Genomic DNA, 18,879 nt, shown 5'->3' on the forward strand with positions numbered 1-18,879 from the left:
CCGAGGATGCTGGAGTGGTGACCCAGGTCTTCCTATTGTCATGTCAGCGATTGACAGAGTTGATGGTTTCTATGGAGATGCACTTGAATGGTTTGCTACAGGACTGTTTTGGCAGCCACTGGCATCCCAGACGCTAGTGGGAAGACTGTGTTCTTGCAGCACCCCCAGCACCCACTCTCTCCATGCAGTGTGTGGCGGGAGCTGTCCACGTGACAGGCTTCAGTACACACGTGCATGCTTTCTAAATATAGACTGTTGATGTGAGGAAATGGAGTTTCTTGATTTTAATGAAGTTAAAGCTTCTGTATAATTTTAAGTGAAAACATTGGTAAGACTGGCTACATGCAAAAATAAGGATCCCAAATGGAGATTTTAAGAAATACCAGTGTTTGGCCTTCCCTCCTGCATTTCTGATTCAAGGCAGCTGGGGTGGGTGCTGGAATTGGGCTGGGGAATAAAGAAGGAGGAAGAGTAAAGATGACAAAAGGACCACAAAATGGAGCTGTCAGGGGAGCAGACTGATAAAAAGAATTCGAGCTCAGTGGGATTCCTGGCCCGCAGGAAAGGAAGGGTAGGCTAAAGATTTTATTAAACATCTTAGGAATGAATTAGGTCATCATGGGAGAGAAGAAGAAGGAGGGAAGTGGCAGGGCCCAGCCTGAGGAATGGAACATTGAGATGTAGCTGGAGACGCCAGCACAGGAGCCCTGGCTCTGCAGCCAATGGTGCAAAGGCAAGAAGAGTGTCTCAGAGGCCGAGCTGTGCCCCCATGAGCTTCCTGCCTCTTTGCAGGCTGCATGTTTGGGGGTCAGATGAGGACACAATATTGTCCTTTAAAGATTATTATGTGACCTTGTTGGGGGGCAGGCTGGACTTGGAAGCAAGTACAGGTGAATTGATGAGGGGATGGAGACTTTTGTGTCTAGCAGTATGGTTGGCAAGAAATGCAAACGAGGGGCCTCCCCGGTGGCACAGCGGTTGAGCGCCCGGTTGCGAAGCTGCCCGCAGCCTCTGCCCACAGCCTCTGCGGTGCCGGTTCGATCCCCGGCTGCTCCCCGGTCACTGGAGGAGGATCCCACATGGCGCGCAGACCTCTCCTGCCGCCCGCTGATCCCCTCAGCAGTGTACCTTGGTCCTTTGCCTGCTCTGCTCCCCGCTCTGGCTCTGGTGAATTCTCTTACCCTCCCGTGCTTCTAACTGTACTCAGTGCTTGTACAAATAAATAAATAATAAATAAATAAATAAGCAAAGGAATAAGCAAAGGAAATAAGCAAAGGAATTTTCATTATGAAACCATTTGAAATGGTAAACAAATCACAATAATCACTTAATTCACCAGGAGCCACTTAAGACCCAGGAACCACAAAAAAGGACAAAGAATCAGGGAGAAAGCTGAGATTGGAAGTCTTGTAAGCTACACTTGACAACTGAAAGCCCTGGAGCCATTTGTCCTTGGAGACAAGAGGTTTGGTGTTAATGGCCAGGCAGGAACAAGAGAGTAGAGTGAGGAACTTCACAAAGCAGAGGCTTTATGGGACTGGAACACTCCAAAGACTACACGCCTATGGATAGGGTGTTTTGGAAAAAAATTCCCAGTTCCCAAAGGGAGATGATAAGGAAATGCATCTGTTTTAGCTGGGCTAAAACAGCCCTGAGAATGTATATTACATGCCTGTACTAATCATACTTGGCATTTGACTTTAAACTACAGAGAAATCTTCCCTGGGCATGATCCAAGGTTATCAATCAATCTGAAACACTGGTGGAAGCAAAGCAGAACTTCGTGAAGGGACATACCCATAGTCCAGGTTGCACAGAACTTGGCCTCACAGGTTCAGCTCATGCTTCTGTGACTCCTGTTGGGTGTTAGGCCCTGTCCTAGGTTCTAGGAATATATCTATGAGCAAAACAGGTGAGAATTTCCTGTATTCATACAGTTTAAGTTCCAGGATGGGAAAAAAAATAAGCAGAATAAAGAAATGCAGTAAATGAACTTATCAGTTGGAATATGGTCAGGGTTAATGGGATGCAAGGGTGCAAGAGCCAAAGGTTGCTGCTATTGTTAGCAAAACCTCATTGAAAAGGTGAATTTGAGTTATGATTAGACTATGGTTAGGAAGTCAGCCAAAAGGTTATTTGGGGAAAGAAAGTTTCAGGCAGAAAGAACAGTTAAAGCAAAGGGCCCTACGGAGGAGAGTTTCTGGGGTTGCCTGCAGAACAATGAGATGGGTATTATTGCTAAAAGAAAGTTAGCAAAGGAAACAGAGGCAATCAGGTTAGAGAGATAGAAGTGGGCTAGAGCGCATTTAGTTGGGCTCTACTCTCAGTGAAAGGAGAAACCATTGTATGGCTTTGAACAGAAGAGCAAATGATGTGACTTCTTTAAACATTACTCTGGATGCAATGTTGAGAAAGGGACCAGGGAAGAAGAGGTGTGGAAGAAGTCAGGAGGTTGCTATGGTACAGGGGAAGAGAGGTGATGCTTGGGCAGAGAGGTGATGCTTGGGCAGAGCAGTGAAGAGAAATGGTTGACCCCCATTGTTTTCTATATAGCGTCCATGGAATTTCCAATGGATTGATACAGAATGTGAGGGAACATGTGAGTACAAAATTAATGAAATTTTTGACTTGAGTAACTCTAAGGATGGAATGGCATCTAGTGAATTGGGAAGACTATAAGTGGGGCATTTTGAAGGCAAGAGCAGTATTTCCTCTTGGGTGTATTGAGTCAATCTGGAATTTGATTTAAAAATTGTATTAGAATTAAAATTTGGGAATTATAAGCCTATAGAAAGCCATGAACCCGGGCCTCCCTGGTGGTGCAAGGGGTTAAGCTAAGCACTGTGAAGCTGTCCGCAGCCTCTGCAGCATGAGTTCCATCCCCAGCTGACCAGGGAGATACCCACATGGTGCAGCAGACCTGTCCTGTCTCACCCGCTGCTCCCCTCAGCAGTGTATTTCAGTCAATCTGCCTTTTCTGCTCCCCACTCTGCCTCTGGTGAATCGTCTCACCTCCCACAACTCTTGCCTGTACCCCAGCTCTTGTATGCATACATAAATAAATTAAAGAAAAAGTCACGAACCCATGTAAATGCCTGAAACTAGACGAGATCGGTAAGTGAATGCAGGGAGAGAAGCAAAGGGACCAAGTCTTTGTGAGTGTCTGGGTGGATGGTGGAACAGAATGAGGAATCCTAGGATGTGCTGATATTAAAAAGAAGAAGTTGGAAGATGGACCTCTTGGACAGGAGGGAAAGCACAGAAGAGAATAGTGTCAGGAGCTGAGATGCAGCTGAGATACTACTCTACTTGCAAGTTATTAAGTTAGTTTGCCACAGTTTCATGGGTGTTAGGAGGAGAAACAAATCTCTTGGATCGGAAACTAAGGAAGTTAACTCCTCACGGCTTAGGCCAGCTGCATAATTTGTGGGACTCAGTGCAAAAAAGAAAGTACAGGATCCTTTGTTCAAAAGTCAGTAAGAAAGTGTTCTTCTTCTCTTGTCTAAAGGTTAGCACCTGTGTTTCTGCCGACGTGGGCATTGTGTGTGATTGAGTATTGTAGATTCTTGCTGGCTACCTCATCTTTGATTACAATATCCCTGAGAAAGTACTGCTTCATGTAATTTCAAGCAGAGATGTTCATCCAGAAATTTCTGCTGAAATTCATTAAAAAATTAGCTATCACACTAATTTTTTTCCAGCTGTATGAAGTGCAATATCGTTAACGTTGTGATTTGTCTAGCAGGGATAATCTAACAAGTCTTGCATAGGAACCAGAAATAGTCATGATCTCTGAAATGAATGGGCTTGCTGTCTAAAAATAACACATCTTCTTAGGAATTGAAGTACTTTAAAAAGTGTGGCATCTTTAAAGTGCACGCTTTGTCTTCGAGAAGGGGAAATCCATGGCTAAGTCCTGACAAAGAGGCATATATAAAACCAAAGGTCAATTGAATTATCTCTGTGTAAATATATAGGTGGGAGTCTTCATTTAAAAAAAAAGAAATAAGCATACTTAATTTATGATAAATAAATGTCCTTTTTGTTTAAGAAGTTGGGTTTTGGGGGGAGGGTTGATTGGAGGATTGTCTGCTTTGTGGAAAGAATTCAGAGAGAAGTAAATTTTAAATGATATTCAGTTCAGCAAATCTTATGATGCAAACTGTAAAACCATGTAATCCAAGCAATGACTATCACTGTTTACAAATGTAGAATTCTCAACCTCATGGTTATCTGCAGGCATTTTGGTCAACAAAGGCAAGAGTAGATAGGCTTGGTAATCACCAAAAAATTAAAATGCGGACAAATCTCTCATGGGTTTTGAGGTTGCCTTAAAACTTAAAATAGGGCCTCCCCTGGTGGCACAGGTGGTTGAGTGCAGTGCTGTGAAGCTGTCCGCAGCCTCTGCAGCACAGGTTTGATCCCTGCTGATGGGTGAAAATCCCACATGGCAGGGCAGACCTCTCCTGTCTTGCCCACTGCTCCCCTCAGCAGTGTATTTCAGTCAGTCTGCCTGTTCTGTTCCCCGCTCTGTCTCTGGTGAATCCTCTCACCCTCCCATGCACCTGGTTCTTATATGCATGAATAAATACATCTTTTTTTAAAAAACCTTAAAATAGCCAAGAAATATGACTATTTCTCACAGCCCAGTTCTCAGAGCACTTTAGGAGTCACTGCATCCCCTTTGGGGAACCTATCATTAAAATATAGTTGCTGGAAAATAAAGCTTATATTTGATTATACACACATATGCATAGTGCAGATATATAATTTTCTGAACAGCCTGGTGTTTTCAGTGTAATTCAGATAAACACTCACGAAAATAAAGGAGAACATGCAATGATTCCCCAGTGTACAAACATATTCTGAAAGTTCATTCATACAGTGCTTGTGCAAGGTTGGAACATCTGTTCCCATATAGAGTGTGACATCTGGTCATCTCATATATTCTTCTACTTAACCCATAATATATCTGTGCCCATGATCCAGGTCTGAATATGAAAGGGTATTCAGGGAAAAGGAACAATCAAATCCGGTGATTGAGTGAATATTGGAGGTTAAGTTAAGAAACAAGGGAGAGGCTGGTATGTAACTCTGTTTTTGGTTTGGTTGGTACATAATGGGGAATACTTTTGGGATAGAGAGATTCATTTTGGATATATTGGATTCGGGTTATATGTCAGACATCTGAATGGGAAGTGTCAGAAGACATCTGGATCCATCCCTGAAATTCCAGGGAAGAACTATGTGCTTGGGGCACCAATGGAGGGGCAAAGACCTGGACACTGGAGTGAGGAACGGGAAAGGAGAGGATGCTTCTCTCTCTCAGCTCCTGATGCCTGGTTTAGGAGAAGAAGATCCCTCCCCCACCTCCTTCCCCCGCCAAGACTGTCTGGTCAACAATTTACAATAGGGGAGGAGGTGGAGGTGGTACTTAGTGAAAACGTTTTATATAGAGAGCGGTCAACCGACTTTAACATGGAGTTTCCCCCATTTTAAAATGGGGATGCTGAATGGGAAGGAGGCATCTGAATCCTGGAACATTTGAAGGTCAGAAAGTTTAGCCATAGCAGGTCAAATCTCAGCAAGGTGGCCGGCTTTGTTGTTTTGTTTTTGTTGACGCTGTAACTGTTTTATTGGTTTGTGTTTAAATTTAATTTGTAATTTCAAAATATTTTACAGTAGACAAAATGTTTTATGAAAAATCTAGTGACCCGATACACTTCAGGGAACTAGTTTGTGTGTATTGCATTAAGATACAGAGTAGAAGACAGGACTTGGGGTGTCAGAAGCAAAAGCTGAACCCTACTTCAGATGGTCTTGAGAATTTGACACTAAGATATTAGGCTGAACCTTTTTGACCTGCATCTTAGGATAATGGAACACATTTTCCTTTGTAGTTTAGTGTGTACTGGTGTGGCGCAATGGACTGGAGGTCCAATTGATGGAGAAGATCAGTCTTCTTTCAGTACTGGAGGGGCTTCTTTCAGAGGTGACTGACCCTGCTCTGGGATGAGGGATAAGCAAAGAGAATTTTCCAAATGCCTATTATGAGTAAAGTGCTCTGTTAAGCTTTGTTACCTCAATTAATTCTAGAGCATTTTTGTAAAATGAGCATTTTTGGTTTCATTTTTACACAAGAGGTTGCTGAGGCTTGGAGTGATTAGGTAACTTTCCTGGGTAAGTCACAGGGCAAAGAAGCTGCTCAGACATCCTCACCAGTCCCTGCAAACCAGCCTCTTTTGGAGTTTATTTAGCCAAGGGCATCTCTTACAATCCCCAGATTCTTCTTGGCTTAGGTTGAGTTATCAATTTCTTCTGCTACTGTGTACTTCTTCTTTTTTTTTTTTTTTTTTGTCCTTTAAATGTAGGTCGGTACAATCATTTTGCTTTACAAACTTTTTGGACTTCAGAAAAATATCTATACTATCTTTTCATACATGAAAAGAAAAATATTTCAAAGATAGTGTCTATCCTATGCAGTTCTTCAGATGACTTTCTGGAGAACTTGCAACTATTTCATCAACCTTTTCAGATTTCATACAGGGGTGACTGGTTCATCTTCTGAGTATGTTTAACATTTAGGTGGATGAATGAAAAGTGCAAATTATGAGCCTTTTGGCAGACATAAAGAATAAAGGAAGGCCAGAAAATCTTAGCAACTCTCTTCCTCATTTGCTCACGACCTTCCTCCCTGGTCGACTCCAGAGTTTGCAGATGTCTCTTAACTACACATCTCTTCTGGATTATTGTAGTTTATTGACCCCTCTTGTTGGGCCTTCCACCATGTGATACTGGGGGGCAGGCAGAATTCTGTTACGGACACTGGGGGTTAAGCCCCTGGCTGACTCTTCCCCTACTCCGAATCCTGCACACCAACAAGAAACCAAGTTCAGCACAGCAAGCAGAAACTTTACTCGTGGATCAAGGTATAGAGAAGGGTGAGCTCTTAATCAAAGGAAACCTCCCTGGGCAAGGAACTGTAGGGTCATTTCTGCTAGAAGTGTTGCATGTCAGTAGTCAGACACAGCTGAGTTCTTTTTGATCTTGGCACCTCTGCCTATATCTCTTTGCACAAGCCAGCCCATCACCATCTTAGGCTCGCTTGGTGCTGACAGTAGCCTTAACATTACCAGCATCCTGTCTTGACTTCTGTTAGCAAGCATAGCTCAGAGGAGCATGGCTGATGAAGGTGGTCCTCACCTTATCCATTGACATTCTCAGATAGGTATGTGGGCTTAGGACAGTAAAAAAAATGACTCACCCACATTTGCCCAGGCAACTGAAGGCAGACTGAAGACTTGGCCCTGCTTCTCATAGTTGCTTTAATTTTCTTTGGTTCAATTTTATGTCTGCTCCATTAGATTTTTGAGCTCTGAAATGTACAAATTATGACTTCTTTATCTCTGGGTCTCTAGGACTCACTCTGCATGGCTCTTGACAGTTGGTATAGGCTCAAGAATTGCTTGAAGCAAGAGCGAGGGAGGGAGAGAGGGACGCATAAAAAGCAGATCATACTTTCTTATGAAAGATCACTGCATTGAAGCAGCAAAAAGAAACCTGGACACCACTGAAGTCTGCATGGAGGAGAGATGGATGTAATGTTGGACACTCATTTTTAGACCATCAAAAGGAATAAATTAGAATTTTCTGAATAAGTTTTGCTCATAGAAGTGCTGAGGTTCTCCAAGCCTAACATTAGTTGCAGAAGAGCCTACAAAGGAAGTACTACTACCCAGGGCTTATGTAAGTGTCTCAGAACAATTTTCAGTCTTCCCTGACCTGAGAACAACTTACCTGTGAGATTTTGTATCATAAACTTGCTGAGCCAGATGCAAATGCAGGTGTCCTGTGGCTTTCACAGCTGCAGTTAAATATTTAAATTTGGTTTGGAGATTGCATTTCTTTCTCAGGGTTAGGAAATTTTGTCTTCATTTCCTGTGCTGAGGAATCTAGTCAATTACTTAATTGCAGAATAATGAGCAATATTTCCACTTTCAAATATGTATGCTTGTCATTTTAATGAGATAAATGCTGAGAGATTTCCAGAAGCAGGAAGAAACTTTGTTGTTTATCTCTTACTGCAATTTCGTTGAGCGGCTTGAATTACACACCTAAAGAGGAGCTGAGGTTTCATTTTGTCATTTTTGCTGCTCTAAGGCTTGTAGATGCTAAAGAGATTTTGCTATGACAGTCGCCTCCTATGTTTAAGGGTTTGGTTGTAAATGACGCCATTGGAGGGTGCATCCCTGCTCCTGCCCCCAGCCTTTGGGGTTTCCCCTACAACTAGGAGTTCTAGCAATCCTTTCCTAGCCACCCCAGACTGGTCAGCCCATCAGCCCTTCCTGCCCCATCCAGGACTGCCTCTGCCCGCTGGCTTCAAACAACCAAAACGTGGGACTTCACGTTTTTACCCAGGAACCCCAACTTCTGACCTTCGCATGAAATGAAGTTTTGTAATCTGGGGGAATACCTAACATCCTTGTGTCATACTCTATCAACGAGAGAACATTACACAGATTTTAAAGAAAGGCCTTACAAGCATCTGGAGCCCCACTCACCAGCACTGGCTTTGCTTTGCGGAGGTGACATGACGCACGCAGCCAGCGCGAGTGTTTGTAATGATTGATTTGATACTTGAGCACAGAGAGAGCGGCGAGGACATGACTTCATTACATTAGGAAAGGGCTTTCTGATCCCTAAAAGCTACCTTTTTGTGGAATGACTTCGTTTGTAAGATTCTTTTGAAGAGAGACCTTTTATTTTGAAGGTACATAATTCTTGAGTATTTCTTCATGTTGACCCTAAGTTTGGCGTAAGGCTCCGGAGTGGCGAGGGCAGGGAATGGGCAGGGAGATTCAGATACTTTATCTTATCTAACGATTTTGATGAACTACCACAGTTCTAACCAACTGTAATTAGATAAGCCACCTTTGTACATTCTATGCCCTGCGAGTTCCAGTTCTCAGTGGACAGGAGAATTCTGGACGAGGATGCACTTGGGGTTGCCGCCTCCTTGCCTGGCTCCTCTCACAGAATACCATGTCCCAGGGCTCTGTTGTCCACTGGGACCTGTCCCTGATTAAACCAGAGGTGCTGGACATTTTCCTTCTATGGACTAGAGTCTCATAGGACCAGGAACCTGGAAAAGCAGAGGCCTGATAAGTCTCAGCAGATTTCCTGCCCCTCCTGCCATACCCCAAGTCTTTTGTGACCCAACATGAAACAACACAGGTGTCCCCCATATTGGACACATCCAGGAGCCCAAAGATAACTGTGCTACATATAACCCCCAAATGCTACCGAGTGGTGGATTGAGGGGTGAATGGAACATCCAGTGGTAGGGGGTGTGGCAGTGGTGGGGCCAGGAAATGACTGATTTTACTTAGGGCCTTCCAGGTGCCTCTGCCAGCCCCATTTGAAGATCGTGTCTGCGCCTAAGCCAGAAGCCATCTGTTCTCAGGGAGAGGCCGGCTAACTCGATGGCTGTGAATCAGTATTCCATGCACACACACCTGTGCCCCCCCATAATTCATTTAGAGGAGGGATATTTTATAAATGCTGAAATACTGCAAATCTCGACCTTCACCCAAAGCACAGTTTTCTCAAATCAGGGCCCATCAAATTACAACCAGAAGAGCTTTGAGAGCCTAGAGCCCCACCAGGAGTGAAGAACATAGGGAGGTACGAGGTGTGCAGTCCGATCCCCTGCAGTCATGGGCCCCATGCACACGCAGGGCCCTGTCTCTGCAACCCCAGGCAGCTGCTGTTTCCCGAAGCTGAAGCTCCAAGCTCGCTCTCCAGGCTGTCACCCCCTCCTCCTCTGCCAGCTCGCCCTGTCTAGATGTGCTGATAGGGCTGCTTGTGCCACAGCCAAGCATCAGCGCCAGGAGACAGCCTGTCTCTTCCTGGTGTTGGCTAATTTCATTAAGCCCCCCTGCTGGGGTGAGGGTGATAGGCCCAGGCCCAGGCCACTCCCCCAGGACTCCAGGTTCTCCCCACAATGGGTCCTGCCCATCTCGCTTACCCCCACCCCCTCCCTAATGCTTGCTTCACTGCACCTCTATTCCATCCCCCTCCCTGCCAGCCCGCACACTGGCTCCCCTGCCAGGCCCTGCCTCTCCTAGAATCCTGTTCTCCCCACCAGCACCCTCCTGCGCCTCCTCCCTGAGACTGCTTCTCCCCACAATCCTTTCATCCTCCAGCCCCCTGAAAGCCACTGCCCCTAGGGGCCGTACTCCTTGCTCATCCTCCCCAGGGCTCTGGTGCTCAGGGCACCCAGGCTCTCTCCACACTTTAGTCCTCTCTGAGCCCACCTGTCCCTAACCCTGCTCCTCTTTTTGAAATTTTATTTATTTGTTTATTGAGATAACATTGTTTTACAACATCGTAGATGATTCAGAGGTACAGGATCACACCGCATTCCCCACCAAGGCACCCATGGTCCTCCACCAGAGACCGCTGCTCCTCTTTGATGCTAGTGCTCCTCACTCCTCTGCTCCTCCCCACCCCACCGCACTCCCTGCGCCTCTTAGTGTGCTCCTCCTGAGCTTTTTTCTCTAAAGGCCAGGTGAGAAAGGAACCCCCGATCCGGACTTCTTCCCCTGTTCACCAAGTGTGCCTGAAGATTCACCTGGCGAGTCATCCCATTGGAACAGAAAAGATGAAAACCAGGGACGTGGGGAGTGGGGACACTGTCGCTCGCTGTGACGAAGAATTCTCCAGCCGTGCCTGGTTCGAGTCCCCATGATGCTCCAAGCTCCCTAAAGCCCTTCTTTGAGAAGTGCCACTTCCGGGTCTCCGCTGCGTCCCCTTTTCCCCTCTCCAGGGCCTGCCTGAGCCACATGGTGTTTGGGGGTCACCACCTGGAGGAAGTCAAGGAAGCACCAGCTCATGGTCCTGTGGGGTCACCCCTCTCTGCCTCTCCCATTGTGTGCAGTTGGGGAGTGGGCGTAAGAGTGGGGTTCACACCAAGCTGGTTCTGTGAACTCCACCTATTAGCTGTCTCACTTGATGTCTCTGCCCCCTACCTGCCCCGTAGCACAGCAAGGACCTGATGGGAATTCGTGCCACGTGGCTGTCCTCTGAGAGATCCCAGTTCTCTCAGCCTCAACCAACTTATCTCCCGTCTCTACTTTCAGCCGACAGGTGTCCTCCCCCACCCACCCCCCAGACATGGCTCGAGTCTCCCTCCAGTATGAGGGTAAAGAACAAAAGTTTAATTTCTGATCTCCATGTCATGGTCCCGGAGGAGTCCAGAGCCCCATTCCACACCCTCAGCCCAGCGCCACCTGGATCACTGTGTATTCCTGGAGCTTTCCCAGTCTCAAGCGCACTTCCTTTTCTAAGAACAGGCTAGAAATTCAAACTCTGGAAAACTTCTCCCTACCCCCTCCCTTGCAAATTACATCTCCTGGTGGCTGTGTTCTTCTGTGATCCAGGTCACGTTATCCACATCTGAAAACCAGCAACTTCTCTGGGATCCCCTGTGTCTCCATAGCAGCTGTGCTAAATGTTTGCAAAGATGAGGGATTTGGGGGTGCCATAGTTCTTCTCTCTCCCTCCCAAGAGCACCTTACATGACCTGAGTCTCCCCTTTCAAGCTGTCTGTGCAAACCATTCCCCCCACAAGCTCATTCCATTTTATCATGCAGAGCTAATTAACTCACCATCCCTTAGAGCTTCAAGGTTGAGAACCAGGCTCTAGAGGGAGGCTGCCCCGATTCCAATTTCCACTTCCTCCAATTACTCATGTTTAATGGGGGTTTGGGGAAGAAGAAGTTAAATTCATTGATTTGGGGATAATAATGGAACACTAATAATCCCGCTTTGCTCTAAATGAGATGATACTAGGGCCTCCTTAGGGCACAGGGGTTAAAGTCTCAGTGCTATCGGGCTATGGCCAGTCACTGCAACCTGAGTTAGAGCCTCAGACAGGGAGCTACCCACATGGCTCAGCAGACCTCTCCTGACTCACCTGCTGCTCCCCTTAGCAGTATATTTCAGTAGATCTGCCTGTTCTGCTCCCCACTCTGTTTCTGGTGAATCCTCTCACCACCCCCCCGCGCCTCTGACCTAACCCCAGTTCTTGTATGCATAAATAAATAATAATAAATCTTTAAAAAAGTGAGATGATACTACAAAAACATGAGGCCCCTGCATCCAGAGAGGTCTGAATGTGTAGACTGCTCTGTAGCTATTGTGTGGGGGGTGAGCACACAAGACTTAGCAATGTTGCTCTGGTACAGTAACATATATTTTTTTAAAGATTTATTTATTCATGCTTACAATAACCAAGAGGTACAGTTCAGATGTGCAGGAAGGTGAAAGGATTCACCAGAGACAGAGCGGGGAACAGAGCAGACCAACTGACCAAAATCCACTGCTGAAGGGAGCAGCAGGCGAGAGACAGGAGAGGTCTGCTGTGCCATGTGGGTATCTCCGTGGCCAGCAGGGATCGAACACGCACTGCAGAGGCTGTGGACAGCTTCACAGAGCTGCGCTCAACTGCCTGTGCCACCAGGGGAGGCCCTGGAACAAGTAACATCTTCTACCAGCTGCCCCCACATTTTCACAAGAGAGTGGTCCCCTTGATGCTGACTAGTGTTCCCACTGATGTGTTGCAGGCCTTGCTTTAGGGTCCACAGCCAAATCAGCAGGTTTGCCTTTAAATTCAACTTCCTCTCTCCCTCTGTTACCTGAACTCTCTCACCCCAGTCAACTCCAATCACTTTAGTAAAAACACCCAGACCAAAATGGAGAGGGAGAGGTAGTGCAGATGGTGTGGAGAGCAGCACAACCAAAATAAGACCAGATTCCGAGTTTGTAGACTGTGAATGACAAGTGGGTTCTCAGGGCATATTGACATGCTCCCTCCATTGTCATGGCAACCCCGTGAGCTCCAGTTGGAAGGGAGATCCAGGAAGGGTGCTAGACTTCATGACTCAAACGTAGGGTGCAGGGTTAGAAACCAGAGAGGGAAACAGATGAAATTCTTTTATTTCAGTAAGATGTGGAATTTTCAAAGTGAAAATTCTTTCACTGCTATTGCTGACTTTTTTGTATCTTCTCATGCCACCAGAACTCTGCATGTTTCTGTTAGAATGCATCCTCTATGGTCACCCCTCTCATGCAGGGGTGATTGCACTTTGCAGGTCCATGTGTTTTTTGAGGTTTTAGATTAAGCCTCATATCAGTGAGGTGTTTTTTTTGTTTGTTTGTTTTAAGATTTATTTTATTTATGCAAGAACCGGGGTACAGGTCAGATGCGCGAGAGGCTGAGAGGATTCACCAGAGACAGAGTGGGGAGCAGAACAGGCAGACTGATGGAATACACTGCTGAGGGGAGCAGCGGGTGAGACAAGAAAGGTCTGCCGCGCCGTGTGGGACCCTCGCCGGCTGGCAGGGATAGAAACGGCACTGCAGAGACTGCAAACAGCTCCACAGCACTGTGCTCCACCACCTGCGCCAACAGGGAGGCCCATATCAGTGAGTTTTTCAGGACTTTTTTAAGCCAACACTCCCTTTCCACCCATTCTCTGTTATCACCCACTGACAGTCACCACTGATGCCTCTGCTCTTCATCCCTCTTCTGTACTCGCCTTTGCAAAATTGATCTTCCTTCCACACGACTTTGTGTTTAAAATCTAAGTTGTATTGTTATGTAAGATCTGGCTAGGCCAGCAGATCAGGAGATGACTGTTGTTGAACACATAATTTGTTACCCAGAGACCCCAAGAGAGGGGGGCACACCATACCACAAGGAGGCTACTCCAGGTCAGTCACCAGAAGAGAGGGCATAACTACGAGGAAATTGACCTGGACTTGGAAAATCCAATAATCCAATAAGGACAGCTGTTGGGGATGTGGGCTCCAGCTTGGTTAGTTTGCATTTGAAATGCACAATCTCTTGGCAGAGTTGTTTACTACCTCTAGGAATTGGATCCTCCCAGGGGACGGGAGGGCAGTCCCTTCCAGGGTCGGCAAGGGCCCAGATGTTACAGCAAGAGTAAAGAGAAAATGAGAGGTGGTTAATGCGAATTAGAGTGTCTCTTGCTATTTGGAAACTATCAATGGTTTCATTGACTGTGAAGCTGGCATTCAAGTTTGCTGACCTTCTGCTCATTCCCGAGAAGTCCAGCCTTGCCCACCACTCTGTACTTCTCCCTGCTCGGCAACCTAAGTTCCAGCCAAACCGCCCTCCTTGAGGTTTCCATCAACATAGTAAAAGCCACATCCTCGTGTGATTTTTCATGCCTCCTACCTGATGGCTAGCTAACCAAGGCCTCTATATCTTCAGTGTCACTCTCTTTGTGAGAGTCTTTAACTGGTGGTGAGGAAGGGGCCACAGGTAATACTGGCACAGAGCTCTGCCCATGGAAGTGCCTGGAAAAAAAAAAATCCTGTTTTTTCCCATCCACTCTCCTTCAGGCTGCAGATGCAACCTCTGTAGGCTCAGCCCACATGAATTTTCTTACTTCCTCCTCTCTGATTTGTTACCAGCTTTACAGTTTAAGACATATTGCTTATAGTTATTGACTGTGTATTGTTTTGTCACCTCCTTGCCTGTGAGCATCTGGAGAGCCACGTCCACTGTGCTCTTTGTCCTCTCAAGGGTCTCTGCGCCAATGCTTCCCAAGTCAGTGATAAACATTATTGAATTGGCAAACCCTGAGTTTTGCCCTGTGAGATGGCAAAACTAATATTAGACTGGCTGTCAGAAGACCTATAGTTGGCACGTGTTCTTCCACTGAAATGCTATCACTTTTTGCCAAATGAGGTGGTTTTTATTCGTGATCTACAAGTCAGTGGATCCAGAATCTCCCGTGCGTGGAAGCAGCAGTTTGTCCTTCTTGTTGGAAAGTTTACCTGCTCACCTTTAGATTTTCAGTTGGACCCTTTGACAGAGGGTTTCAGGATGTCCCATGAATATTACAGGCTTTTCAGACTTGATCATTCTTTTTTTTTTAATGATTTATTTATTTATGTATACAAGAACTGGGGTACAGGCCAGAGGTGTGGGGGCTGAGAGGATTTACCAGGGGCAGAGTGGGGAACAGAACAGGCAGATTGACTGAAATACACTGCTGAGGGGAGCAGCGGGCAAGAGAGGAGAAGTCTGCTGTGCCATGTGGGTAGCTCCCTGGCCAGGGATCGAACTCACGGCCAGGGATGCTGCAATGGCCGCAGATAGCTTCGCAGTTCCTTCTTGACCCCTTGTACCATCAGGGAGGCCTAGACTTGATCATTCTGGACTTGAACAGTGATTACCACATCTATATATAATATTTTTATATAGATTTATCTGTGTGTGAGTGCACTAACAGCTAGGTTTATCTGCTTAGATACTCACTAATTCTTTGCCACGCCCATGGGGATGCACCCTGGCCATCTCCAGCTTTAGCTTCAGATTCCCATTTTGTCCAGATGACGAGGTCACCGTATGGCCCCGGCAAGTGGGAGGGAAAAATAAATGTAATGGATCAGGCATGGAGACTTCCCACAGGTCATCAAGTCTCCAGTGTTCAGTGGGTATTTATGGAGGGCGAGTATTTATGGCCCTCATGAAGGGCAGAGGAAAGGAAGTGGCTTCCATTGCAGAGAGGTAGTTCGTAGATGGAGTTTATCTGTCTCGGGTGGTTAACCACATGTCTCCTGGTGGGAGGGCGAGGGCTTCAGTTTCCTGCCAGCTACTTGATTTTATGATTTTTTTGGGGGGTATGTTTTTATCTTTATTTCTCTGTGCTTCTATCTTCAATGCCAATTTGTCCAGTCAGGTTCTTACTCAAGTAAAACAGATGAGTTATATACGTGACATACACTTATAAAGCCTGGTATTTACATTTACGAGAACGCAGTGATAGCTTCCTACCCTGTCTGGAAATAACATCCCTTTCCCCTGGATTGCAGCCTGAATTTGACCTGTCATGCAGGAAATATGCCCGTGACTGAACACAAACTAATCTCTTTCTCTTCTTTCTCTCCCCCTAGGATTACACCTTAACCATGTATTTTCAACAATATTGGCGAGATAAAAGGCTTGCCTATTCTGGGATCCCTCTCAACCTCACGCTTGACAATCGAGTGGCTGACCAGCTATGGGTGCCTGACACGTATTTCTTAAATGACAAAAAGTCATTTGTGCATGGAGTGACGGTGAAAAACCGCATGATCCGCCTTCACCCTGACGGGACGGTGCTGTACGGGCTCAGGTCTGTCTGCCTCTTCGGGGCCCCTTTCGCAGCTGCGCGCTTCATGGGTGTTGCATTTCTCACTTGAGATGATTATAATAAGTGAGGCCATGTCCTCAGATTAATTAGGAGTCATCCATGAACCACTTTGAGCTTTGCAGAAAAAATCTAATAAAGATAAGATTTGGGGCATCATCGTTACTATAAATAGTCAGCAAGGAAATGCAAAAACAAGCTCCTTGGATTGATTGTATATAATTGGGCTGCCGTATCTAAGAACACAGATCCCCTCAGGACGGATTTCCCATATCATAGCCACGAGAATGGGTAATTAATATTGCCCTGACACAGCAGACGCTCTCAAGAAGGTTCTCCCAAAGCTGTTCACAGAGTTGAAAATAACGTCTGTTGTGCTGATATAAGGTCTGGTCTCCACGGAGCTTTATGAGGTAGTGCCACTGATATTTATGGGAATGACTAAATGCCAGGCTTCTGAGAAGAATCATCTCTCATCAGGTCTCACAATAAAATTTCTTGAATTTGGAAATGAGGCTGAGGATGTTCTGGGCTTTCCTGGTTACCCAGGAAACCATCAGATCTTCCCATGATGTTCCACTGTTGGTGGTGGTTAATTATTATGAATATCATCTTTGGCACACCCTGCTTTTGAAAAGCTTTGGTTTCTTGCACTGATTTTTGTTTTGTTTTGTTTTAGAGTAAATGTGTGTGTGTGTGTGTTTCTTGAACCCCGGCTTTAAAAGTAACCTGACCCTCCTAGGAGTCCCCCATGTGAGACATATAGAGATCTTAGAGGGAAGATTTATGTAAATGTCTTGTGTGTTCCTAGCCTTTTAACTATGACTTCAGCAGGTCTCCGTGAAATCATAACAATATATACTGTAACTTTGAGTGCTTTGAGATGTAAAGGGGATTCTTTAGCATGGCTTTAGATAAAGAAAATGACTGAATGACTTCCTCTAAACAGCAATATGTGGAATGAGAACTTTAGAAAAATAAGACTTTATTAACTGTAATAGAAAAAAAAAAAAGTGGCACATGTCAACCAAGCCATGGAGTTACTATAAAAGGTGTCTTGATTGATGTTTCTTTGGGACATTTTCAGCATTTAATATTTTTGCCTGGAAATGAGAGATGTGGTTGCAAAGTTCTGGAGGCTCTGACAAGTACATCAGTCATGGAAAAGATTATCCAGAAATCTCGTGAACGTAAACCCAGGAGACATGGCCTTCATCTACTCGTCCACTTTCCCCTCAAAAAATAAAAAAAGAATAGAAGAACTAGTGTGTGTGTGTGTGTGTGTGTGTGTGTGTGTGTAGTGGAGAGAGAGCAAAGAAGCAAATATCAATTAAAAAATCAGTTTGACTTTCTTGACTTTTTAAGCAAAACTTGCTATTTGGCTTCCTTCCATCTTTATTATTTTTCTTTTAGGCAATCTACTTAACTATATTTTAGTTTTTAAATTTTGTTTTATATAGTTTTTATATCATTTTTCATTTTTGCACAATGTATGCATTTTCATCTTGGTTTCATACAATTCCCAGCCCCCTTGTTTTGATCCTACTCCCTTCTCCCCCCATACCCGCCTGTAGTGTGTCTCTGGCTTATAGTTGCTTGTTGATTTTGATATTTACTTTATTATAATTAGTCTTTATTTTTCCTTCCTCCATCCATTCATTCATTGACTCTTTTACCGGAGTTAGAGTATATTAGTGTGTCTCTGTTAAAAGCATAAAGCTCTGATAGGATAGTATAGCATTTTAGTCTAGGGGATACCATCACAAAATACCACAGACAGCATGGTTTATAGGCGATGAACAATCATTTTTTCTCACAGTTTGAGAGATTAGAAGTTCAAGATCAAGGTGCCAGCAGTGTCCAATGAGAACCCATATCCTGGCTCCTAATTTACAGTCTCCTCACTGTGTCCTTACCTGGTAGAAGGGAGCAGAGAATTCTGGGGTCTTTTCCAAAAGAACACTAATCCCATCAATGAATATCCCATCCTCAAGACTTAGACCTCCACCTCCTGATAGCATACCCTTTAGGGGATAGGAGTTCAATAAATTAATTTTTGGGGGGACACTAACATTCAGTCTATAGCAGAGAGAATGATATAAGAGGAATGAAAGAACTTGAATCCATTTCCAAACTCCATTTGAAAATGTTAGATATATTACCATAAGCTAGGAAAATGTAAGAAAAATCAAAGAATAAAACTATAGTTTTATTTATATTCTGCTTGCAAATTCTTATATGAAAGCTAAATAATAGTGTAATAATAAGTTCTGGGAAACTTACAATAATGAACTTCATAGAGTAACCTAAAAAAATCTCTCCGGTCAAATTTACATTGATTATGCATCTTAATGAGTAAATGGATTTCTGCATAAGTAGTTGATTTTATTCAAAAGTACTCACAATACAATCTTTATATCTATATTTAGAAACTTGTGTTTTTGAAACACTTCTCCAGATCTATGCAGACCCAGACATGCTGCCAGAAAGAAAATCTACAATAACAGACCACCTTATTCTTAGCAGCTACACTGCCTGAGCCATCTGATTGCTTTTGAAATTGGCTAATCTAGAAATTTCTGTCTTGAGTTTTAAAAACCACTCCTAGCCATAATGATAAATTCAAATTTGAGGTAATTTGTAATTTTTGCAC

At 44.8% G+C, this 18,879-nt stretch overlaps 1 protein-coding gene across 2 annotated transcripts in view; it reads left to right on the forward strand.

The window, feature by feature from the left end:
* The window catches only part of GABRB3 (gamma-aminobutyric acid type A receptor subunit beta3), a gene marked incomplete at both ends in the record, with an annotated part of 169,794 nt that overhangs the window by 113,770 nt on the left and 37,145 nt on the right, over positions 1–18,879 (forward strand). For both annotated transcript variants that reach the window (XM_084253898.1, XM_084253899.1), the window contains one exon: positions 15,991–16,211. In XM_084253898.1, coding sequence (XP_084110024.1) covers positions 15,991–16,211 — 221 coding nt within the window. The remainder of the gene's footprint in view (positions 1–15,990; positions 16,212–18,879) is intronic.

This window comes from Talpa europaea (genome assembly GCF_964194135.1).
Source record: "Talpa europaea genome assembly, chromosome: 14".
Classification (NCBI taxonomy): Eukaryota; Metazoa; Chordata; class Mammalia; order Eulipotyphla; family Talpidae; genus Talpa; species Talpa europaea.